The sequence below is a fragment of the Nylanderia fulva genome, unplaced genomic scaffold, assembly GCF_048542155.1.
Source record: "Nylanderia fulva isolate GAGA-0341 unplaced genomic scaffold, ASM4854215v1 Scaffold191, whole genome shotgun sequence".
In the NCBI taxonomy this organism is placed as follows: domain Eukaryota; kingdom Metazoa; phylum Arthropoda; class Insecta; order Hymenoptera; family Formicidae; genus Nylanderia; species Nylanderia fulva.
The window spans coordinates 66,965-94,875 of NW_028190173.1; the positions used below are offsets into that span (position 1 = coordinate 66,965).

The window sequence follows — 27,911 nt, forward strand, 5'->3', positions numbered from 1 at the left end:
TAAAACATTCTATTCTGACTGATTTAATTTATTAAATATTCGAAACGTTTACCATGGACTTGTAAACATGTTTTTGTCCGAATTAACAAAATATTCCTATCACTGAAAAAAAATTTATTAAATTTGTATAAATATTTATTTCAATACTGCCTTATAAATCATTTATTTGAAACTAATAATATTGATTTGATGTGAAAAATATTTATTTAATATAAGAAAATTCTTTTCAAAATATTTATTTGTTTCAAATAAATGATTTATAAAACTGTATTGAAATAAATATTTATTAATTTAATAATCATTTATTTCAGTATAAAATTTGATTTTCAGAGTCTTTTGTCATTATATTTTTGTGGAGATATGTGAAGGACAAAATTATATTTGAACCGTTAGCACTGGAAAAAATATGAAGCAGAGAATGCGATGTTTGCGCTCCAATGATTCCCAAAACGCTACTAAAAGTTAGGAATATTTTATTAATTCAAATAAATATATGTTTACAAGTCCATGATGAACATTTTGAACATTTAATAAATTAAATAAATTAGAGTGTTATGATTTTGATTTCGTGTAATTCTCGAGCGCTTCAAGTACCTATAAATCGAAACTTTAAATTGTCATATTTTTTCAAAAAAAGAAATGTCTGACAAAAAATGTTTTGGATATAATTAAGTTGTTTTCATTCATAGAATGTAAAAATGTAATTTTATATAGGATGTCCCATTTAAAATTTTATAGTAGGTATATATTAAAATTTATTTTCAGGTTTGAACCGCGTAAACTTTTGTTCCGTTTTGTGAATATTTCAATTCACTTCATTACGGAGGAATAGCATGATACTGATATATCCTGATACAGTGTACTGTGTATACAGAATGTCTCACATAAAGTGTTACAAATTGTTTTGTCTGCTACAACTAGAAATATTAAATTGATTTTTTTAATTAAATGGGACAAGATGCTTGAAAATGGGTAAAAAAATATTGGAAGTCTTTAAAGAACAAAAGGGGCTTTCCTTATTTTTAAAAATGGAACCATTAAATTTTGTCGATATACATAAATCGATCATTTGTAATATGTGACATAAAAAGTTATAAGAATAAGACGATTAAAAGGTGAATAGTTTACGAGATATTTTGTACTTTAATGTGACATATATAAGCTATAAAATATTTTATAAAATATTCATTTTTCGATTATTTTATTTCAATACTTTTATGCACAAAATAATGAGAGGAATTAATTAGTGTAAAGAAAACACATAGTTGTTTTTAAGAAAACGTATGTAATTTAATTGCAACTAGCAGTTATTATACATACTAGGCAGATTACCTTCAAATCTTTTAACATAACGTTTTAAGTTTTTTTAATTTTTTTAGATTCTTTACATCTTTTCTAAAAAAAGAAAAAAATACTTTTGTTTTATTTTGTAGAAATAAATGTTTTCGAGAAAAACACACTTAAATGCAAAGTAAAGTTTTATTCAGATAAGAGAATAATTTTGAATGATTACAAAATTACATGTTTTTGCGTTAAAATTTATTGAAACGTAATATATTTAGAAATTATAAATATGCTCAATACAACTTCCCCTAATTTAACGTATTCTCGTACACGACGAATTAATGACAATTGCACTCATCCCTAGCTTTTCGACATAAAATCAAGAAATTTGTCACGCTGTTTTAAAGATCTTTGGTTAATATAAAAATACTTATTACAAATGATTAAACTATGCAGAGAAGGAGAGAGAGAGAGAGAGGGGAAAGAGGGAGAGAGAGAGAGAGAGAGAGAGAGAGAAATTTTAACTTTAAAGACAAATACATATCTCCATTTAGATGCGCATTTTATAGATAATAGTTTTATAGGAACTTATGAAATTATATATATATATATATATATATATATATATATATTTTCATCTAGTCTACATTTCAATGAGAGATTTTCTACTTTTCTACCGGAACATTTTATATATGTATACGTACATGTGTATTTATTTGTCCCAAGAAAGAAAGAAGAAATTGTGACTTACTTTTATTGAGTAATTATAGTAATTAGTGAAAATAAATATATATAATAAGAATACTTTTAAGTCAGCTCTTTAATTTTAAAACCACAATCTACACTTCATTCCTCTCGACCAATAGAGCCAAACGCGATGTTATTGCGACAATTAAGAAAGAAAGAAAATTTGGAAACTAAGGAATTTGAATTCTATGGTTGGGATCTCAAAAATTCTCCTATAAATATATATATTTACTATTTTTTGTTCCTTTCCTTGTTTTGTTTAACTTATAATAATATAGAAAATGCATATCATGCTAGATTTATCTTTACATCTACAATTCAGCATCAAAAACATTAAGAAAAATACGTATATTTTTTTCTTATTTTTTGATATTGAATTATAATTATAATATCTATAATATATAATTATGTTATTATATATACCTTGCCGATTTCGTCATTGATAATTTTGGCTTTTTTATATACATCTTCTCGGTCGCATAAGTCACAGACATAACCATAACATGTACCTCCGATCGCCTGTACTAGCTTAACAGTTTCCTCAATGCCTAAAATGAAATAGAAATGTAAATAATTTGCATTTGTACACTTTGTTTGACACATTTCAACAATGATAATTGTATATTAGACAGGATGTATCAAAAATGTCAAAATTCTTTAATCCTTTACGAAAATTACGCATTTTCAAAAAAAATATTTTATACAAAAGTTACAAAGATTTAAAAAAATTATCAATTTACTTATGATTTTTTATGCAGAATATTACGAGAAAATTTACATAAAACATTTAAGTTAATTCCATTTAGATCTATTTATGAAAATCGTGTTGACCTTAAAATGACCTTGAAAAATTCCACCCAAGATTAAACTGATAAGGCTAATATAAATATATATATATTTTTTAATCTTATAACTTTTTTATGAACATTTTTTTGAGAATGCTTAGTTTTCATAAAATTAAGAGATTTCAACATTTTTTGTACACATGTATACACTGTGCTCACAGGAAAAGTTATATATATACATATATATATATATATATATATATATATATATATGTAAAGGTGTGTGTGTATATATATATATATACTATATGTTTAATTATATTGTAAAAAAGTAAGACATACTCTAGATTGCAGGTCACTGATGCAGAAAAAAAGAAAGGTAATTTTAACATCTCTCAGGGTTTATTTTTATACTAATTTAGATCTATTTTATTATTACAGTACGAAAGCAGGCATCTAACAATAAAAACAATATTTTACTTTATAAAAAAATATTTATTGTTATAATTTCTTTAAAACGTTTTTATTTATATATTGTGTACCACTATAATATTTAATCTGAAAATTGAAATTATAAATTAAAATTCACAATAATAATTTATGAAATTTGATGAAAATTACACTAATTTTTGCAACTGTTCCAAAAAATAATGTAATAACTATTTAATTATAAAATTTAATACATTTCTTTATATTAATATATTGATATTAATATTTATATATTGATATTAATATTTCCTTTTATAATTAAGTAACTACATAAAAAATTAATTAAAAAACAAAAAGCGCATACAAATATATTATTCTTAAAAAAAGTATAAAATATATGCATAAAATTTGGATATTTTATATATTATATATACATGTATATATACAGGGTGACCCCAAACGTTCCAGCCAGACTTTGAAATTTTATAGGAAATTTAATTCTGAACAAAAAATTTTCTATAAACATGGGTCGAAAAATACTTCCTTAAGAAGTTATCGCTCAAAAACCTCTGATAAAGGAAGAACAAAAGGTAAAAAGAAAATGAAATAAAAAGAAAATGAAACTTAATAAATTTCTTGAAAAAAACGATAACAATAAAAAATAAAAATTTTTTTCTTTTATGAAAATAAAATAAATTTTTTTATATTGATAAACTCCCGAAACTCTGGAAATAGATACACAAAGATAATAAGTAACACCGCTCATTTTTACCTTGCGATCACTTTGTCTGTAACATTGTAAGTGTGCGGATCTCAAGAATCGATGTTCCTCCTACACTACTGTTTTACGTTGCAATCTAGTCATATGCAAGTTTCTATACATCTTCGTTTTCTTACATCCTATTAAGTTTAAATAAAACAATAACTATTTAATAACGTTATAGGATTCAAATTATTTGTTTCAAATCACATGTGTCTATCGGGTCTAAGAACCGGAGTAGAAATATAACTTACAAACTTACGAACTTACTTTCGTTTTCCGATTCAGCGACTTTCGGATCTATATTTTTCTCTTGCATTTACTTATTTCCGTAGGGGGGTGAAAGGGTTATTGAAATTAAATCTCAAATATGAGATTATTTCATATTTTAAATCTTGGCCGTGACCAAGTAAAATTTGGTGCCTTGTGCACAGATACCTAATCCTAACGAAAAATTTAGTTCTAACAATTACAAATACAAATAAACTTTCTTTTAATTTCGTCATTTTCGTAAATTTAGAAGTAGATGAACTATATATGCAAATAACTATTTTTATATTTTTTTACTTTTTATCTTAAATATAAACTTGGTTTGAGATTATTAAGTTCCATATATAAATTAATCTCGAAACTTACATATGGAGAAATAGGCGCGAAAAATATAGATCCGAAAAGTCGCTGAAGCGGGAATCGAACCCGCGTCTTTCACTTTCCGGGCGACTGCTCTTACCAACTAAGCTATTCAGATCCTTTCGATCCTATATTTTTCATTTGCCTAGGCAAATGAAAAAACATCATATTTATATTCTTAATATTGAGAGCAGATAAAAATATTTCTTTCTGATTTTATTCACGCCTTGGCCTAATCACGGCATTATTTACTAACATCTACTAAAAGGCAAATGAAAAATATAGGATCGAAAGGGTCTGAATAGCTTAGTTGGTAAGAGCAGTCGCCCGGAAAGTGAAAGACGCGGGTTCGATTCCCGCTTCAGCGACTTTTCGGACCTATATTTTTCGCGCCTATTTCTCCATATGTAAGTTTCGAGATTAATTTATATATGGAACTTAGTGATCTCAAACCAAGAGATACAGTTCCAAATAATTAATTTTTCGTGCTTTGGTTCTGTTGGCCGATTTAAAACACATCATATTTATATTCATTTTTTTATTATTAAAATATATATTTGACAATGAATAACAAAATTTTGTTTAAGGTTCAACTTAATTGACAAATATTGAAGTGATTAGAATTAAATATGAAAGTTATATATATCTTTCTAATATAATCTTTGAACTATTACAACATAAAATTTTAAAAATGTAAAATTGCATATTATTTCTGAAATTACCACTAACATCAGTTTCACCCAAAACGCACCACGTGGAGGTGTACGGTTAGATTTATTGGGTGAAGCTGATGTCGGTGGTAATTTTGAAAACGATATGCAACTGATATGCTTTCTCATATGACAGTTTCCAAAGATGGAAAAGATAAAAAAAGAATAATTATATTACGAGACGTATATAAAAAATAAATGCCGGTTCGTCATTTAAAAAAAACATTTATTACAAAAAATTTACATATACATGTATTATTACATGTATATGTAATATACATGCATTATTTTATTTATATAGTCATTATTTTTTAAACATATTTTGGGGGAAGAATAAGCTTTTTTATGCTTTGTGTATAAAAATCTGCCGCTTGAGATATCAGTTAGTTTCGCACTGTACCCTGTATACTCTGTAAAATGTTTGGAAATTCTATAGTAAGAGCATTGATTATGAAGCGTCTGTTTTTTCACACTTTTGCATTCACTTTTTTAACAAGCTCATCCGTCTGAACACTAGACCCCCCCTCCCTCACTTCTCTCTTCATCACGAACATTTGTACGGCCTTTGTTAAACTCATGACGTCACTGCCTTACCTTTCTTTCACTCATTATTATAGGCTCATAAATGTCACACAATTCATGATAAATTTCAGCGGCATTTAAAACATTTGTACTGAGAAATCGAAATTACGAATCAGACTTCATATGACGGGAATTTTTATTATCCTACCATTTTTATTCACTGTCGCGAGAAAGATAACAATTAGAGACTTGCTGAGAAAATGTTCAACAGCTTCTTAATAAACTTCCTAATAAATACTTGAAGTTATTATATATGTACGAACTGATTCATTTACCAACATTTTATTACCAATCAACCCTTATTTTTAACATACACTTCGTACATTAATTTTGACAAATTAATTTTCGTTTGTTACATTAATTTCGACGAATTAATATTTGATATATTTAGATTAGATTATATTTTTATGTTTATTATTTTATATTTATTTTTATTTATATATTTATTATTATTTTATTATATGTATAGTAATTAATTAGAGGATAATAATACAAGTTTTTAATTAAAATAATAATACAATAAATAAGTTTGTTTTTTACACGTGATTTAATCTTTTCAAAGATTACCTTACATAAGAACAATAAATATTTATTTACACTGATTTCGGTAAAAAAAAGATTGTTTATACATTTTTTTAAAAATCTGATATAATTTTTTCATGTCTCTTTTTTATAAATTAATATATATTTATATGCATATTTTATAAACTTTACGTAGAATAAGCGTTTTAGTCAAAACCCGAAATAGTTTTCTGTTTTTAGTCCATCCTAAAAAAACTAATTGGCTAGTCAAGCTTAGAAACTAAAAAAAAACCACTTTGGTCTTCGACCAATCAATCCTAAGCTTAGCTTAATTTGGATTTTGAATGTTAAAAAAATAAAATATTTTGACCAATATTCTTATTGTTAACATACGTAACGTAACTTTTAAATTATTTTACTCTTGTAGTTCTTTCTTTTTAAGTTAAAAAATATACCTTTGGTAAAATATTATATATAAACACAACCTCTCAATAAAAAGAAAATATTTATTTAGTTAGTTAAATAACTTGAAAATAATACAAAATACTATAAAATATTATAAAATAATTAATAATATAAAATAGACATACCTTTACGATTTAGCTTTATTTAGAACATAAAATGATATAAAATTTATTTAAAACACAAAATGTACTCTCTTTAGAAATATACAATAAAAATATCTTAATTATTTTATTTAAATAATTAGTATAAAAATATTTTTTTTAAATTAAATACAATATGAGAAATTTTTTGTAAAGTATAGAGCATATATTAATTTACTATTATATTAATTTACTAGTTCATTATACGACTGTATATATGTTTGCAATTTTAATTTTCCACTGGTACAAATTTCTACTTTCACTTGGCGCAATTTTTTTTGATATCATTACTTTTGTAGTAAGATTCTACATGGGTTTACAATGGATAATTTTTCATACAATTCTACATAGGGTTGTAATGGTTTATTTTGCATAGAATTCTACATGGGTTTGCAATGAGTAATTTTTTGTTACTATGGCATGCCGTTAACTGGACGCTTTTTTTTAAAGATAAATTTTTAGAGATTATATCATTCATTTTTGTATATAATCAAACTAATCATCATTTTAAGAATATAATTATTAATAATTATCAATCCTATGAAAAAATAATAGGATAATTGCGTAACAAGAAAATATATATTCTTATATGAAAAAATATAGTATATTATATAAATAAATATCAAAACACGTACCTGTTATGTTTGATATGTGTGTATGTACATACATGTCAAGAAATCAAATCAAATACATAACCCCGCACGTCAACATGTATTGGGTATATAACCCCGCACGCTGTCAATATTGCAGCACTAATGCCATCTGTTGTGAAACGTGAGAGTCGTACAAGACTACCACTACATGTATCTATTGCATGTGATGTGTACGTGTGCGCATGTGCTGTATACGTGTGAATACGTGTAGCATGATATTACTATGTATGCGTGGATCATGATGACGGGGACGTTTCTTAAAAGAAATTTTTCATATTTAGACTTTGCATTATTATATCTCTGCTTACAAATCACATAGGGCAGAAATAAAGACCCTTTCATTATATAATTCGAACTCAATCTATCGATTAAGTCTAATATAAATTCGATTGCTTCAGCCGTTATTGAACTATCGAAATTTATAATAGACTCAATCGTCCGACTCGCGTTAAGATACACGGTGTGCCTCGTTCGGCGATGCCGGTAACTGGGCGCGAGACACTACTGTGTCTCTTGATTAAAAGATTAAAATAGTAATGATTGAAATATAATAGTATATAATATACTGTTTAAAAAATTAAAAAGAAATAATTATCGATATATCATAAACAATAAGTGAATCACTTATTCTGGTTATCAGTCGATTTATGACATTTAGAATTGCATAATATATTTGATCTTTTGCATTTGCACAATTAGAATTACACTTTTTATTACATTTATACAATTACATTTTATAAAGCCTCCCAAATTTTATAAATTAGAAACTCGATTAAAAACGTTATGTTAATAATAAGAATATTAATTAAAAATTTATATATATATATATATATATATATATATGTTATATATATAATATTATTTTTTAACAGTACGAATTAAGTTACATTTATTGACTTGTCAAAGTCCATAGTGATATTTTTTAGTTTTTAATTTTAACCAGTCAATATTAATTATTTCTAGGATTGACAAAAACATACCAGTTAAAAGCTGAAACACAAAACTATTTCGGGCTTTGACCAAAACGCTGGGTTGTTCCGCACATTATCCAGCTAATCCTAGAAACGTTCGCTCAATGGGCTTTGACCAGAACATAGACATATGTATACATGGACTGGAGTTGAGAACAAATTTTTTTATGCAATGTTAATGATTAACATAAATTAACATTAAAAAAATATAAATTACTTAGAATTTTAAAATTATTATAATTTTAAGAGTTTTTTATTAGATTTTTCAGATTGTATCATTATCCTCTAAAGTACTCTATTAAAATATTTTTTATATACTAACACAATTATATTTACAAGTCTTACATTTTTAAGAATTATTTTTTAGAAGTAAATATCAATAATAACTAATTCTTTATTTGTAAAAATATATATTTTGTTTTTCTGACTTTAAATTCGGATTCAGTGGATCAAATTACATTAAAAATATTGTAACTAATTATTAATTTATATTGTATAGGTAATAATGTATAACATATATGTATATGGATTATTCTACGTCAAATCGGCCATCCCCTGCCTAAAATTGTATTGAAATTTTAACTTCCAAGGTACCAAAATTTAGCTTAAAGCATCTAGTTTTTTATGTCGTGTAGAGATTTTGAAACATGTTAAATAATGATTTAGTTTTGTCAGTTATATAAAAAATGATATGTATTTTCTTATTCAAATGTTTATTTTCTTACAAATAAAGAATAAAAATCATTTTTAATGTAATTTGATCCACTGAATCCGAATCTGAAGTCAGAAAAACAATATATATATTTTTGCAAATAAATAATTAGTTATTATTGATATTTACTTCTAAAAAATAAATTTAATGTTATTATTTTTAAAAATGCTTTTTTCTCTTTTTTCTACGACATTTCTGTGCTAGAATATTAACTATAATTATTGTTCTGCACAATTGCAAATTTGGCAGTATCAACAATATTTTTAATATTTTATGAGAAAGTTTTCTGCGTTTATACAAGATAAATATTATCTGTAAATTATTTTTCAACCTCAAATTTTACATTTTAAATAATAAAAATTTTTTAAATTTAATTTAAAAAACTTTAAAACTTTAAAATTTAAAATTAAAAAATTTAAAAGCTTAACTAAAATTTTTTTAATTTTAAAAGTTTAAACTTAAAAAATTCAGAAAAGGAAAAGTAATATGGGCTTTGAAAAATAATCTACAAACAACATTAATCTGATATAAACGCAGAAAGCTTCTTCATAAAATATTAAAAATATAATTGATACTGCCAAATGTGCAATTGTGTAGAATACGATAATTAGTTAATATTCTAGCACAGAAATGTCGTATTAAGAAGAGAAAAAAGCATTTTTACAAATAATAACATTAATTTTATTTTTTAGAAGCAAATATCAATAACTAATTATTTATTTGCAAAAATAGAAATTTTGTTTTTCTGACTTCAGATTCGGATTCAGCGGATCAAATTACATTAAAAATGACTGTTGTACCTCATTTGTAAGAAAATAATAAAGATTTGAATAAGAAAATACATACCATTTTATATATAATTGACAAAACCAAGGTCATTATTTAACATTTTATAACTGACAAAACCAAGGTCATTATTTAACATTTTTCAAAATTGCCACACGGCATAAAAAACTAGATGCTTTAAGCTAAATTTTGGTACCTTGAAAGTTAAATTTACTTTAATACAATTTTAGGCGGAGGGGTGGCCGATTTGACGTGGAATGAGCCATATATATATATATATATATATATTATATATATATATATATATGACTATATATATAATATATACATACAATGATAACTTATTAAATATTACGAGGCCATGTGTAACAAGCAAATAAAAAATTATTATAAATCTTGGAAAAACTTTAATTTAAAAAAACCAATTACAAACGTTTCGAACTGTACTCAGTCTTCTTCAGTGCGCAATAAACATTATAATAAATAAATAAATATAAATAAAAATTCTAATAAAAAGTCGCAATACAATGTCAAAATAAATTAAATAATTATGTCAAAATTAAAAGGCGAAATACGCTAACAATAAATTTAAATTATTAAAAATAGTTCAACACGAACAATCCCAATTAGATGCAAAAGTCGAATTAAAATAATTTATCAATGTTGCTTACAATTGTCTCCGAATAAATTGAGATGACCATGCCTCTAATTGTTGTTGAACTTAGTACTTGACTGATGTCGAGTTATTTGAAAAGTTGAATATATAGGTTTTTAAGTCGCAAAATATAAACATTTTAATAAGTTTAAAGATTTCCTATTTTTTCTAGAATGTCAAAATAAGCGTTGTTGAGCAATTCAGGATCTGTATTATTATTTATACCATGCTTTTGTTCCTTTATGTGTATCATCTTCGAGATAAGTCTTTTATAATAGTTATATATAGTTAGATTCAATATCAAGTATTTTGACGTTATCCTAATCAAAAGCATGTTTTTTATCAACAATATGTTCCGAGACCACCGAATGCTTAGAAGAATCAAATTTAATGTTATTTAGATGCTCCTTTAGTCTAGTACGTAATTTTCTTTTGGTTTGCCCAACGTATGAAGCTTCACAGTCTTTACAATTAATTTTGTAGACGACATTATTATTGCTATTATGCGCATTTTTGTCCTTATGGACTCTGATAAATTTGTTAAGATTATTAAGACAACGGTACCCTACTCTAAAATCTGATTTTTTAATTGTCGATGCCATTGTTTCCGAGATGTTATTAATATAGGGGATGACAAAAAATTTTTTTTTATTATTTCCCTCTATAATTTCTTTTGTTCTATTGTTGTTAAACTGCAAATTGTTTACTACTTTTATTCTCCTATTAATTTCTTTAAAAATTAAATGAATAGGATAACCGTTGTCCAACAATGTTTCAATACACAGTTCTAGATTTTTCTTGTGATATATGGGAGATGAGATAATAACAATGCTCTATCGATCAGATTATAAATCACTCCTATTTTGTGGCACATGGGGTGATTCGATAAGAAAGATAGTACTCTGCTTGAACAAGTCTTTTTTTGAAACCAGTCTAAGTGTATGACGTTGTCGATGATCTTAATGTTTAAATCTAAAAAATTTATGCTTCTATTAATTTCGTATTCAACCGTAAATTGTAGTCGTTGATGGTAACTATTAAACTTATTCTATATACCATCTATCTTATTCTTTGGTGCCACCATAATAATGTCATCTACATATCTATAATACATTCCGATATTAAAATCGAATGTGTTAATAATCGATTCTTCCAGATCTTGCATAACAATATTAGCAATTATTGACGATAACGGGAAACCCATAGGCGTGCCATAAACTTGTTTGTAAACAATGTCATTAAATGTAAAATATGTTGACGACAGTATAAATTTAACCATAGAAATGAATTCATTTTTTGGAATTAATGTATGTGTGTTAATATCATTCCATCTATTGTTCACACTTTCAATTGCAAGATCTATCGGAATGTTAGTGAAGAGTGAAACCACGTCTAATAATATTAGAATATCTTCCGTACTAATTTTTTTTACCCGCTAGCTTGCTATATAATTCAAAACTGTTATTTACATTGCTTTTTACCGTAAGAATACCATTTGATATAATTTTATGTAGAAATGTGGCAATCGAGTATAGCGTGGTATTAATTGATGACACAATAATTCTAAATGGAGTATTCTCCTTGTGTATTTTTGGGAGACCATAACATTTTGGAAGAAGGGAGTCGCTGGAACGTAGTGAAAAATATTCTTTATTGGAAATGTACTCTTTTTTTTGCCATTTTTTAAGAGTATTGTTTAGTTCCTTTTCTATTCTAGAGGATGGATTCTTTTTTATGATAGAATAGGTGCTATTGTCATCAAGTAAGCCTTCTATCTTATCCGTGTAATATTTTTTTGTCATCGCGACTGTGTTACATTACCCTTATCGGCCCTTGTAAAGAGAATATCAGGATTATTATGGCAAAATTTCCTTGTGTATTTATGCATACAAATCAATTCATCATGAATTGAATTAAATTTAGTTTTGCCATGTAAAAAGTTGGAAAGTTGTGGAACCAAATTGTTGCGCAGTGTTTTTAAATTTTTGATGTTGTAACTGGTGGAATTTCCTTCCATATCCTTGATAAACTCGTGTATGGCCAACTTTTTATCATTATTAAACGGCAGGCCGAATTTACTCCTAAATTGTAATAAGTTAGTAACATTGGAAGGATTGTGTCAGTCAAATTAATAAACCATTTTTTATTATATATATATATATATGTATATATTATAATATTCATAATTTATACTCGTAAATATAAAAATTATAATGCATATATTTTTACAATATAAAAAATATAAAATTAGCAACCGGTTATACACCAATATGCATATGTGGATACGCGTGTCAATCAATTATCATATAGATTCGGCTATATAGATTTTGATATTGCCATAAAATGATTAAAAATTAATTTATGGCAATATCAAAATCTATATGATAATCGATAGACACGCGTATGCACATGTGCATATTGGTGTATAACCGGTTGCTGAGTTTTTTTATATTTTTTATATTGTAAAATATATGCATTATAGTTTTTGTATTTTATAAATTATGAATATATTATAGTAAATAAATTAAAATAAAAAATTGGAAGACTCGTATAAATTAAAAAATTATTTAAAAATAAAATTATTTTTAGGCCAACTAAACGAGCAATAAATCTTAGGATATTATTTATTTTGTACTTATAAACATTAAAAAACTGCAAACGTTTCGACTGTACTACAGTCTTTTTCAATACAATAATAATAAAATAAATAATGATCTACAAAATAAATCACAATCAAAAAAAATCACAAAAATAATATACAAAATAAAGACCATATAAAAATGCACAAATAAAATCGGTAAAGTCCATATTCCTATCAAATGTGGGACAAAGAATTGTGATATGTAAATATTAGAATAGATGTTATAAAACGGACGGTAATAAAATATATTAACAAATCGCAAATAATAACGGATGTCATGTCGCAATTATAAAACATTTTAATTGTGAAATAAGAATTGTAAATCACGAATATTATAAAACGCACAAAAACAATTGTAAATAAGTCAAATAATTGGTCACTGGACAATAAGTTTACGTGATCAATTATTAACAAAAATTCGTCGTTTGTGAAGAATATATTGGTTGAATTGCTTATCAAGTCAACATTTTTTGATAAAATATTATATGTTTCCAAGATTTGTCGACTGAACAAATGGATACAATTATGTTGTGGGAATTTTTAGAAATTAATAATCTTAATAAATTAGGAAACAAAGCAATTAAAAAAGATATATAAAATTACTTACAAAATGTCAAATAAATACAAAGGTTCGCAGAAGTGATACCTCTATAAATATTTATATATATAGATTTATAGATTAATTTATAGATAATTATTTATAGATAAATATTTTACATTTTTATTGACTTTTATTTAAATTTTGTAATCAATAGTTACTTCACAGATCAATTTTTTGTATTTTTTAAATATTGCATTAACAAAAAAATGTTTATTATATAATTCATTCGTTATTAAAAATTTTTTTTCAAAAATAGTAAAACATAAACAAAACAAGAATTCATATATACGTTCAAAAAATTGTTTCAAAAATCTACTCAAAAATATCTTAAAAATAGCCTAAAAATTATCTCACGATTTTTCAATGTATATTTTATTAATTAAATTATTATTAGTTAAATCTCTCTATTTTAAAATAATTCTAATATAAATCTTACGAACGCCAGTACTTATAAGTATTCTCTATTTTACTTTTTACAAAATTAATGATATCAGGAAATTGCGCTAATTGAGAATATAAATAATTTATAACATACCATAAACTTTGAATACCTTTTATTATTATTTTTATTATATATATATATATATATATATATATATATTTTAATATTAAAATTATTCTATTTAACAAAATGCAATATAAATTTTTATTTATATATATTTAAATATTCATCTATTATATAATTATATAATTAATCAGCTATATATTCTCTTTAAAAAATTGTTCAAAGCGTATATGATACCATAAATGATTATAATATAAATGACACAATTAAAAAATTATTATAAAAGTAAAAAATTTTTTTAAAACATAGCGCTACTATGAAAACAAATAAAGTTTTATACACTGATTGTATAAGTAACAGTGCCAAGTTTTTTGTATTAAATTTTATTTTTAATCACTCCATTATATTTATTCATACATATATAACGCCTTACAAAATTCTTCTCAAAGAATATTATTTTTATTAGTATAGATAGAGCAGTTGAGTAGGAAGTAAATTGAATTGGATTAAATTGAGTTTTTTATTGATTTGTGATCCTTGTGCAATAATTAATAAAAAATTAATAAAAAAAGATTGATTAATCCGCATGAGTCCAATATTCCACGATTATTAGATAACATTAGGATGTCTCTTCTTGCTCTGCGCTTATATAACTATAAATTGGGCGATGTTTTCTATTATGTTAAATATAAAAAAGGATGTGGCCTCTCTCTAATAAATAACAACCGAGCAACGTAAACAAGAAATACAAAAACATGAAATAAACACGAAAAATAATTGTTTTAATATATCCTTTAATTTGAATATTTTGGTTCTTTCTTTGATCATTTTTTTCCAATATCTTCAATATATGTATAAATCCAGGTAAAACAACTATTTCTGTTTCTCAATTTTCATTTGTTCTTAACGTTTTGTTTTTATGATAAGTAGAGGTGCGCACAAGAAGAAATAAATCTCGATCTCGTCTCAAAATCAAAACAAGATTCAAGATTGAGATTACTTGTAACATTCGAGATCGATATCGAGATTCAGCATATCAAGATTTTGACGAGATCAAGATTATTTAAAATTCTTTTTATCTATACTTTTACTTTCAATATATTCTGAAAAATTTTTTATTTTATAACTTTACGCTGTTATCACAATGTTGACATGTTTTTCGTAATTTTGTATACTCTTTGTCGATATGATCTAAATTGTTTTTTTTTGTAAATTTTTCGCGCTGAGAATGGTTCAAAAAAGTGGAATAAAACGCTCGTGATAAACGTATTAGTAATAAAAAACTCTTGCGATCTATAATCTTCGCTTTGCTTCGAAAGCCTACCTGTTTTCCTTTCTTAAATTTTTTAAAATAAGAGCAATCACTTGCCCATTTAGTTTTTAAAATTTTCGTCGAGATTTGGACAAAATATTGATAATTTAATTTAATTTAATTTAATTTAATTTAATTTATTCATAGTATAAACGGGAGTAAAACCCTTTGTGGTACATAGATGATTCCATATAATAGTATTCAACAGACAGTAGAGAGAAGTACATAGAACGCACAAACAGAAATATAGTGTAGAATTAGATTGTAGTTTAATATTTCATAACAACAGAAATTGAGACTTTGAACGTGTTTAGAAATGGAAAAATCTACTGTATTCACATGTCTATTCGCTGTTAAGCAAATTCTATTCAGAGGCTTAAATTTACCATAAGACGTCCGATGCAATTTCTCATCAAATATAATATAATATAATTAATATAATAATATAATAATATAATATAATAAAAACATATAAATATAAATAATAAAAATATAAATATAAATATTAACAATTGCGGTCTACATCTCTGTCGGCAATGTCGGTACCTCTCTTCTTCTGATTGCCAGTGCCAATTTTTTGGTCTATATATACAGCAGAGATGCGCTATATCTTTAAGTCTTTTAAGAAAAGTTAAGATAGGAACCAAATATACATATATAGTATACAGTAGTATCCATATAGTATACAGTAATATACATATCTTTCTGCTAAAATTTTAACATTTATATTTATTCTTTAGGGAGGAACAGGAGATGTATGGAATTAAATCTCTAGTAGAGATTATTCCAATTTTAAATTTTGGCCGTGACCAAGTAAAATTTGGTGCCTTGTGCACAGGTTTTTAATTCTAACGAAAAAAATTTAGTTTCGTTGGGATAACGCACTGTCATCCGCGATTTGGCTCTTATTGCCTGTTTGACACTTTATATATATATATATATATATATATATATATATATAAATTTATATTTATATTTATATTTATTTATACTCAAATTATTTATTGTATCATCAATCTCGTTGAGATGTCGAGATCGTCAAGATCGAGATCGAGATTATATATTTAAGATTCTCGAAATTCGAGATCGATATTATATATTTGAGATTTTTTGAAATCAAGATTGAGATCGCAGAAATCTCGTCTCGTTTCGTCTCGTGCATAACGATAAGGTAAACTTCTCTCAGCAATAGCTGTTAATAAATAAAAAATTAGTCTGAAATGACGCACACCGTAATATGGAATATATGGAAGCGGGATATAAAAATTTAAAAACACATGTATAGGTAAAGAAGAATCTCATCAAATGATTATAAATGAAACAATAAGAGAGTTCAAGATACATATACATCATAATGTCACTGATGTACAAAGATTAATGACAAAATGTATAAACAGATAAAACATAGATAATAATTAGCTGCAATGTGATACTACTAAATAGCGGCTGCTCATTGCATGATTCTTATTTGCTGTATTAGTCTGAATCAGTAAAAAACAATTAATGAACATTTTAATCATATTATTAAGACATCTTGCAGCACTCTATGATTACTCGATTATTTATGAGATTACTCTGGAATCATAGATTAACGAATAAATTTGATTGGAAAAAAACACTAAAAGTGGAAATAGTCTTGAGTAGAGGCTATTTTAATTAGGATGTTATTAAATGATACACACACAAGTAGTATCAACCGACAGAATAATATATATAAACTATCTATACACATGTATGTAATAATTGTAGAGATTTTAGCGCAAATTTAAAAACGCACTTCTTTTTCTTTCCACTATATGTATACATATGCTGATGACGTTCTTGTCTATTCATATAAAACATTTTGTTATTATATCGTTGTGTCATTATGCCATTCATGACGTTATGGCATGCGTATTTTTTGATCTTTGTACATTGTCTCATCTGTTTGCTTGGTAAATCTCTTTTTTCTTATCTATATACGTTTATTTTCTATGTAATTGTAAGTTTTATCAAAAAACACGGTAAAGTGTCTCGCGCCAAGTCCAAGAGCAGCGAGACGCATCATGTGCTAAGTCATCATATCTCATATATCAACTGAACCAATCAAGTTCTTAATGGTCTTATTGGATAGCTTGAGTCTTAATTATATAACGAAAATTATTTTTATTTTTGCTCTTACGTCTATAATTAGAGATATTATGCAAAAACAGAAATTTTTGAATTAAGAAACGTCTTTTTCTCCTTGATCGTCTCCGGAAAAGTCCATTTCACGAGTCTGCCGTATAGCGGTGCTTTTGACAGATATAGATTTTTTTACAGTTATATACAACTTGTGTTTTGTGTGATGAATGTAATAAGGGTTAACATACTCGTGCGTCAGAAGAGATATGTATTTTAAATAAATAATAAATTAAAGGTCACCAGAGTAAAAAATAATTAAAAAAGGTCGACCAAACTGGCAATAATTTATTACGATATTTAATATAAATATGACGTTCCGACCGTCATTGCGCTCCTTCTCAAGTATATCCACAAAAATTAAATTATTGCTTTTTGTGTTAATTTTCGTAGATATATTTGAGAAGGACCGCAATGACAGTCGAAACGTAGTATTTATATAAAACATCATAATAAATTATTGCTAGTTTGGTCGACCTTTTTTAATTATTATTGATGTATTTTAGATATTATTATATATATTTTAATAATCGTTTTTTCCGTCTTATTTATTCTTATCTGCTTCACTGTTTCATCGTCTTTCCATCTCATCGTTTTTTTCTATTTCTCCCCCATTTCACTATGATATGTGTAATGATGAGAATGTATGTACTTGTGCGTCAGAAGAGATTTGTATTATAAAAATTAAATTTTTAAATTATATTTATTTTATCATTTCTCCATCTCATTTTCTGTCCATTTTACTGTTTCATCATTTTTCTGACTCATCATTTCTCATGTCCCACTGTCTTATAATTCATTATTGTAATTGCGCTTTTGATAAATATGAATTTATAAGAATTCATATTTAAAGTTAATTATTTTTTTATAGTAATTTATTCCGAATGTATAATAATTATATAATAAGTTTATCTAGAATTTATACATTTTTTAATAATATTCTTTTATATTTGTAATAATATTTTTCCTTTATAGATATTTTATTTTATATTATTCAAACTTGTTTTATCCTGCTGCTGATCCTTTCCCTATTCCTGATTACTTTCCGTTCCTTTTGCTAAAAGGTAAATTATTTTATTTATAAGGTAAACATAAATTTTATTTGAATTTTTTAAATATTAATTACTTTTTGTATATATATATTTCAAATATCAGATACAGTGTCAATTTTGCATAAAGCTTAGACAATATTGTTTAATTAATGTAATTTATTTAATTATAACGTTAATTATTTAATGATATAAAACTATGAAGTCACCAGATAATAATTAAAAAATGGTAATAATTCAATCGATCAACTCTGGCAAATAAGTAAATATATTGAATTTTTACAACGTTTCGGCCCTTATCAAGTGCTATGTTCTTAAATCAAAGTAAATCACAACTTTTTTAAAAAGCAAAAATTTGATCTTGGAATATGACATCATATAATAACATGATAGTATAAAACGAAATAACTATGATAGTTATTTTGTTTTATACTATCATGTTATTATATGATGTCATATTCTAAGATCAAATTTTTGCTTTTTAAAAAAGTTGTGATTTACTTTGATTTAAGAACATAGCACTTGATAAGGGCTGTAACCCACGGCCGAAACGTTGTGAAAATTCAATAAATTTACTTATTTGCCAGAATTGGTCGATTGAATTATTACCATTTGTTAATTATTTATTTATAAGTAAATTTTTTTAATAAATGTATTTTGAATATATATTCCCTAATTAAGCTTATCTAGTATTTATTTATTTTAATAAAATTTTTTTATATTTCTAATTATATTTTTTTCCTTTCATAGATATTTTATCTTATATTATTCAGTCATGTTTTATATTATTAATAATAATAATATATGGATTTTAAATCGGCCAATAGAGCCCAAGCGCGAACAATTAATTCTTCGGAACTGTATTTCTTGGTTTGAGATTACTAAGTTCCATATATAAATTAATCTCGAACTTACATATGGAGAAAAATAGGTGAGAAAAATATAGATCCGAAAAGTCGCTGAAGCGGGAATATATGTTTTATATTGTTCTTGTTTTATCTTTTCCTTGTTCTTAATTACCTTTTGTTTTTTTTTATTTAAAGGTAAATAATTTTATTTACAAGATTTAAAAGATAAATTTTATTTGAAACTTTATTAAAATTAATTATTTTTTGTATATGTATTCTGAATAGACTGGATGTAGTATGTAAATTTTATATTTTGAATATTTTGAATATTTCAAGTGAGAGATTATTTCAATTTTCAAAGGCTTGGTGAATACACCAAGAGCAATATGTGCCTTGCGCACGATTTGTTTTCATAGCAACATCCGCGTTTAGCTCTTCACGCCTTCTTACGATTTAGATTTATTTGAATATTTTTATATTAAAAATGTATAAACAAATTTTAATTTTTTTATTAGTAAAAATAATTATTAATAATTATAAATATTAACAATAATTAATAATTCTTGTTATTATATTAGGTATTATTATTAATAATTACTACTAATAATAATTTTATGTGGAATTTGTTTAAAGTTAATTACATTTTTGTAAATGTATTTAATATATATATATATATATATACCATATATATATATATATATATATATATATATATACATATATATATTATAAAAAGGAATGATATTAATAAACAAGATTATCTTTTTTAAAAAAAGTAAAAAAGTTGCCAAGTAAAGGTGTTAAATAAAAAAACAGTATTTTTATAAATTATTGTAAAAAACTTCTACAAAAAAACTCAGTTAAAAAATTCTACAAAATAATTATTATATCGAAAAATTGCGTCAACTAAATCAAAATTAATGTAAAAATTTGTTTTATTATTTTTAATATTTAAAAAAAAGCTACTCAACCACATATAAATTTGTATTCATTTTACATATCATTATCTGATCTGATATAAAATGTATCACAGAATCACAATGATGTATTTTTAAGACTGATGTTATCATCTGCATAGTCAAAACGATTTAGACCTGGCATTGAAAAGATTAAAATAACGTCCAAAAAAACTTGGCGTATCCGGGTCGGGGCATCAAAATGATGTAAATTTGCATGTTAGATTTAATTTTTAATATTCCGACACAGGCGTGCCAAATTTTTGTTCGTCATTTTAATCCTTTCAGTGCCGGATTTAAATCGTTTTTACTATGCAGATGAGAACATTCTTAAAAATACAAAGCTGATTCTGTGATAAATTTTATATCAGATCAGATAACATTCTGCAAAATTAATACACATTTATATTTAGCTGTTAACTAAATAGTAACTTTTCTAAATATTTAAAATAATATAAGACAAATACAGTTTTTATAAAACAAATTATTTATTTGGCGCAATTTTTTAATATCATAATTATTTTGTAGAATTTTTTAATTAACATTTTTTGTAGAGCAGTTTTTTTACAATAATTTAAAAATATCACTGTTTTTTTATATAACATCTTTACACCTTGGCGCCTTTTTTTTAAAAAGGTAATTTTTTATGAATATTATTTCCTCAGTCCGCATGAACTTTAATGCCTGATTATTTCGAAATAGTTTCTTCATTTCTTAACTATTAAATACCAATAGAAGATTTATCAACAATGAATGCCATAAACATCAAGAAAAATCGAAGGAGAATAATTATTTTATCCGGATTTGCTAAAGATGATCCTAAGAAAGGATGGAAATGTTCAAATAAATAATTAAAAATGTTCAATTAAATAATTAAACGAATAATTAAATTTTGATTGATATTTTTCTTGCCTACAGCTTTTAAGGGGGTTAAAAAAGAGGAACATAAGAATTAAATCTCGAATTAAGATTTATTCCTAAATAAAATCTTAGCAACGTAACAAGCAAATTTCGTGTCCCGTGTATAATTCTAAGGCATAGCAAAAAATTAATTTTCGTTATCTTACGCACAAACATCCGCGTTCAGTCCTGTTTATTTCAAGTAAATATGTAATTAAAATTCAAAAAATAGATTTTGGATTAAATTATAATTTTTTGGGATTATTACTTATTTATTAATATTGTTATAAATATATAAATTATTTATAAAATATACTTCTAATTAATATAAATATATTAATTAATATAATTTGCAGCTCACATGCAAAAGCTGCAAAATTCATGGAAATATACAATTATAAATTTTTTTATATCACTCACAGCACATGAAATTTTATTTGAATATTTTATACTTATATTGAATGTACTGTGGATATATGTATTTGTATATAAAAATGAAAATGAAATTTCTATATCTTTTGTAGTATATTATATCTTACATATTCTCAAGATATACTTTTGAATAGATATATGTTCCATTTATGACAACAAAATACGTATGGGGCATTTATTTTTATTCGAGACGAAAATCAGAATTTAATTTTTATAAAAAATATAAATATTTAATCGCGAGTTTCATAAATTAAATATAATATTTATTTTGTTATTATGTTATTATGTTATTCATTTAATCATCTTGAACTAATCGTTAAAAAACTAATCAAGTAAAAAAAAAGATAAAGACAGATAAAAAAAGATAAAATCTATATGTATAATTAATCATTATTTAATCATATGTATATTTAATCATTATTTTGCTTGCGCAACATGCTATAATTTATCAATAATTTTTGAAAAATAATTAAAAAACAACAGCCAAAATTTTTTACTCGAGGAGATAACCTTGGCAGCATATATCAAGATCAAGATTATTGAAACTGGATTCTCTTCTATGTATATTGTTTGTTGATTTTTTTTTCTTTTTTTAAGTATGAGAAAAACCATGCATTTCAATAAATTTCAATCCTCGGTTCCTTTTAAGATATTTATTTTCAGTGTATATTTTCAAAAACATATTTGTACGTTAATAATTGTACAAGTTATAATTTGATAGCATTTTAACTGACATTAATGGTCTATCCACGTTTCTCCATGTGACCATGAATTTTAGAGGCTCAATTGGCCTCGCGTTTATGATGAGACCTTCCATCACATTTTTACCGTTTGGTTTTTATTAATCATCAATGTTCTTTCTGATGTTTTCAATTTCGTGACCTTCATTTATACAATTTTGTCATTATGCGCACGCACATACGTGAAATGATTTTTTATTTTAAGCTACATTATTAGTAACGAAGTAACAATATTGAATCATTTTACAATATATCTAAATATAATATTATTTCAATTTATTATAACATTATATGAAATTTATTATTTAATAGATTTTTATAACTTTTAATATTTCAAATTTTATTGAGCATTCTGAGAAACATGGAATAATGAATCTATTCTAGTATCGTAAAATTATTGCGACAACAAAAGACTCTTATGATAGTTACATAAGTGTATGTGTATTATTCTTTCTTTACCAAACTCATGTAGTTTTGATTTTATTGAATTATCTTCTATTGCGAGGATATATATTATACAAAATAGCCCAGCACAAACACAGTATATAAATGTTATATACTTAAGCATGTTACATGTAACATTTATGTTAGTTGTAATTTCCCACTCATAGATGTAACATTTTTAATATTACATATATTACATTGTAGTTATATTGTCATTATATCCCAAGATAGCACTGACTTATCAATACATCAATGTGCTATTTGGTATATAATTATAATATAACTACAATATAATATATGTTATATTAAAATGTTACATCTATGAGTGGGAAATTACAACTAACATAAATGTTACATGTAACGTACAAGTTATATTACCTGTTATATTCCTTTTTATTATAGCAATGTAACAATTATATATCGGTGTTTGCTGGGAGGCTAGTACCTAATGGTTTTCTAAATCGTATCTCAATTCTTGTCTTTGAATAAAACTTAATGCTTGTCCTTGAATATAAACATCTAATAAAAAATGTAAATATATATTAGGAAATAAATTGGCTATGAGAGTCGTACTTTCTTTTGTCATAAAAAAAACGGCAGGTCATTTTAATAAGATTTTTACCATAGATTACGAATCTGAAATGTTTCCTCACGTTACGTTTTTGAAAAAAAAACGGGATTCAAAAGTCAGAAAAACCTCTAACACTTTTTGAACCTCTGTCACAAAGAAACAAAACGTGATAAAATACTTTACGTGGGCGCAAACTAAAACTTGAACCTTACACTTTAATGCTATAAAGCAAAAAAAACCGGCAATACCGTGAAGTCGTATAGCCTAAGTTTTCTTGACTCAATGCGCGTACATTTTGATCTCGCGTTTGACAAGATCAAAAGTAGTCAAAGTGTGAACGAAACTGTTTTTTTTAACGTTTCCGGGATCGCTGATTTCGAATTTAGTATTCAAATTCAGAAAAAATAGAGAATTGATAAAAAAATAAGAGCAAAAAATTAAAAATGAGTATTTCAACTTTTTAATTTTTTGTTCCTATTTTTAATCGTATCAACCGAAATAATTTACGATTGAAAACCAATTTCAGTATGGTTTTTGATCATCTATACTACTCACTGATATAAACCACAAGTAGGATCGTCCTTAGGTGTAGATAAGGCATTATGTACAATAATAAAGTGCTTCGAGAGTACAACTGTACGAAGTGCAATCCAAAAATTCCTGACTGGTAGTGCACAACTCAAACCGGCATGTAATCGGCATTTGCTGTTAGAGAAAGCTGCATACATACTATGATGCTGTCGTATGTCGCCTGGCGAGGTAATGTGATCACAGGTTTTTTTTACATGCATTTTCATGTAAGTACATCACATATATCATTTACGATTTGGAAATGGCTTTAAAATGGCAGATTTTTACGAATAAAGTATGCATTAAGTTTTCCTAAATATTTGTTAAGCATTTTATTGACTTTTGCAATCCTTTATCAAGTTTGAAGCAAAATATTTGAAATAATAGATTTTAACAAACAAAGAGTATGTATCAAATTATTGTAAATGTTTATTTTTAAGGTACATACTTCATAAATTTCCATAGCTTTCTTGTCGAGTTTGAAGTAAAATTAATGTACATTCTTTTTGTTTATGAAAACTTCAAAATTAATTCAAAATAAAAAAACAATATATTTACAAAAATGCACATGGCAAAAAATCGTATCTACACTACTTTGCTAATATTATATGCATCATAGATATATTATACTATATGTATATTCGTTGAAACTGATTATTTGTGCATAGGGCACACGTTTCTTTCATTTGAAACCAAGAAGTAAATAAATCTCACTTGTGTGTGCGTGTCGCGTACGTGCGTGCGTGTAATATATATTATAGATCTTCATATGTCTAATATATATTATATTTAGGTCTGTTTGTGCTGACTGCACTCTTGCACTAGTTCAGAGGTTGTCTTTTTTGCTCGACATTGGAAGGAAAAAAACAATCTCTGAACTAGTGCAAGAGTGCAGTCAGCACAAACAGATCTATACATAGATACAGGATCATTTTAATCAATCCATCCCAATCAGAAATGTAACCTTGATTCAAAATTGATTCAACGTCGATATGGTTGACAACTGGTTGAGTCGATATTTAGTCAGAAGTTTAACGTCAATTCAATGTTGATTCGACACCTTTCAGCGGTTGATGCAATGAGCGCCCGTTTGAGTCCAATAATTGAATAAGATTTTTGATTTTTGTGCAATATCGACTTATGATTTTTGAATATTTTATATAGTGTGAGATTATCTAAATTAATTATAATTATATAAAGTTAGCCAAGTGGTTATTATACATATATTAATAATATAATTGCATGGTCTGTTTTTTATAGTTGAATTAGTTGCACTAAATATTACTTTTTTCTCTTTCCAATGTTTTAAAAATTGATTGTGAGATACAGTATTGAAAAAAAATGTTTCATCTATTTAACTATTGACGAGAAAAACGATAGAAAATTATTAAAAACTAATAATTAAATAAAGTTTGATTAAGAAGTAAAGTTCTTGTACGATCATTGAAGTTAAGCAATGCTTGATCATGATCAATATTTAAATGGGTAATTGCTTGGAAGCATTATTTTATTTTGTATAATAATATGTAATCATATATATTTATATATAAACAAATTTGATACATATAATTTTGTATAATTAAATATAACCAATTTTGTCTAATTATATATGAAAAAATTGGTTAATTCAACGTTGAAATTATGTCGAAATGATAGTCGAAAATTCGTCAAAATTTTTTACCATTTCAATTCGATCAAAATTTCAACTTTATTTCAACATTGGTTTTCGACGTTAATTCGATCACAACAACTATACATTTCTGACTGGGATTGGAATATTTCAGAGCTTTTAAGAGAAAAATGTTTTAGTTAATGCTTAATTTTTTAAAGAGAATTTTATAATCACTATAATTTTTTATATAAATGAATTTCTTTTGCAAAATGTGAATAAACCAAATATTTTGTGACTTTAATGTGACATAAATTTTACATAAACTACGAATAAATATCTCATAAAATATTAAAATATTTTTCGACAATTTTCCCTCAATACTTTTATGTAATGAAAATCAAATAATGAGAAGAATCAATTAGTGTAAAAACACATACACACACACACACACACACACATATATATATATATATATATATCTTATATTTCATATTCTTTATATTTTTCGAGATATTTGAGTGTCTAAGTTAAAATGGGACACCCTGTGTCTATGTATATATATATATGGTATATATATATTTTTCAAAGAAATTAAATATCTATATGTTTTTTTTACACTAACTGAGTTCTCTCATATATATATATATATATATATATATATATTATAATTAGTATAAAGAAAACATAGGTATTTAATATATATATATATATATATATATATATATATGAGAGGAATCAATTAGTGTAGAGAAAACATATAGATATTTAATTGCCTTGAAAAAGATGTATGTAATTTGCAACATATTTTTTATGGTAACTATGTGTTTTCTTTCTAAGGTAACTACGATCTCATTATTCGGTGCATAAACTATTAAGGTATGATTACCAAAAACTGAATATGTTACAAGATATTTTACATTTTATGCCAAAAAATTGTAAATTTCATACCTTTATAACTTGAAAAGTACTTCATGAAAAAACACTTTATTATAGGGTTTTGGAAAGCTCTTGAAATAAGTTACAAGAATATGCAATGAAAATAGGTGGTTCCATTAAAGAAATTAAAGTTGACCTTTACGTGACCTTTAAGTGACTTTTTAAGGTCAAATCAATGGCACCATCTTATATCTTCGAATTAAACAACTTTTATTCGAAAGGTTTTTGCGTATTCTTCATATTTTTCAAGATATTTGAAAGTTTAATTTAAAATGAGGCACCCTGTATACAATATAGCTGCTTATTGCAATTTACAAAATAAAAGATTCCAATAAAGATATACCCGCGAACGATTTGTTCAATGAATAAAGATATCAAAATAATTTAAATGTAGGATATTATCAGCAAACGCGGTTGCGTCTCGCTATCGGATATCTTTTTTCAAATTCAATAAAATTATTATAAATTAATAGAGTGCTTTTTCAATATTTGAATATTCATTATTTCGATCAAAACATTAATCGTGAAATCTCTGTAACTTGCATGTTCTTTCGATTTGACGTCATTAGATTTTTTGCAAGAGGTTATTAAAAGCTATTAAACAATAAATCTATGTAAACATGTAATAATAAATAACATTAACTTTTTTGTTAAAAATTTAAGCATAAAAAATTCTAAGATTAACTAACTCACAACACAAACACACACATGCAGATGTATGTACATTACCTATAAATATATATAAATATATATATATATATATATATTTATATATAGATATATATATATATATATATATATAT

At 25.0% G+C, this 27,911-nt stretch overlaps 1 protein-coding gene across 1 annotated transcript in view; it reads right to left on the minus strand.

Moving 5' to 3' along the window:
- Window positions 1-27,911, minus strand: part of LOC114938881 (short-chain dehydrogenase/reductase family 16C member 6-like) — a 67,182-nt gene that overhangs the window by 32,490 nt on the left and 6,781 nt on the right. Inside the window, exon 3 of the mRNA XM_085481857.1 lies at window positions 2,455-2,579. Within this exon, the coding sequence (XP_085337983.1) occupies window positions 2,455-2,579 (125 nt within the window). The remainder of the gene's footprint in view (window positions 1-2,454; window positions 2,580-27,911) is intronic.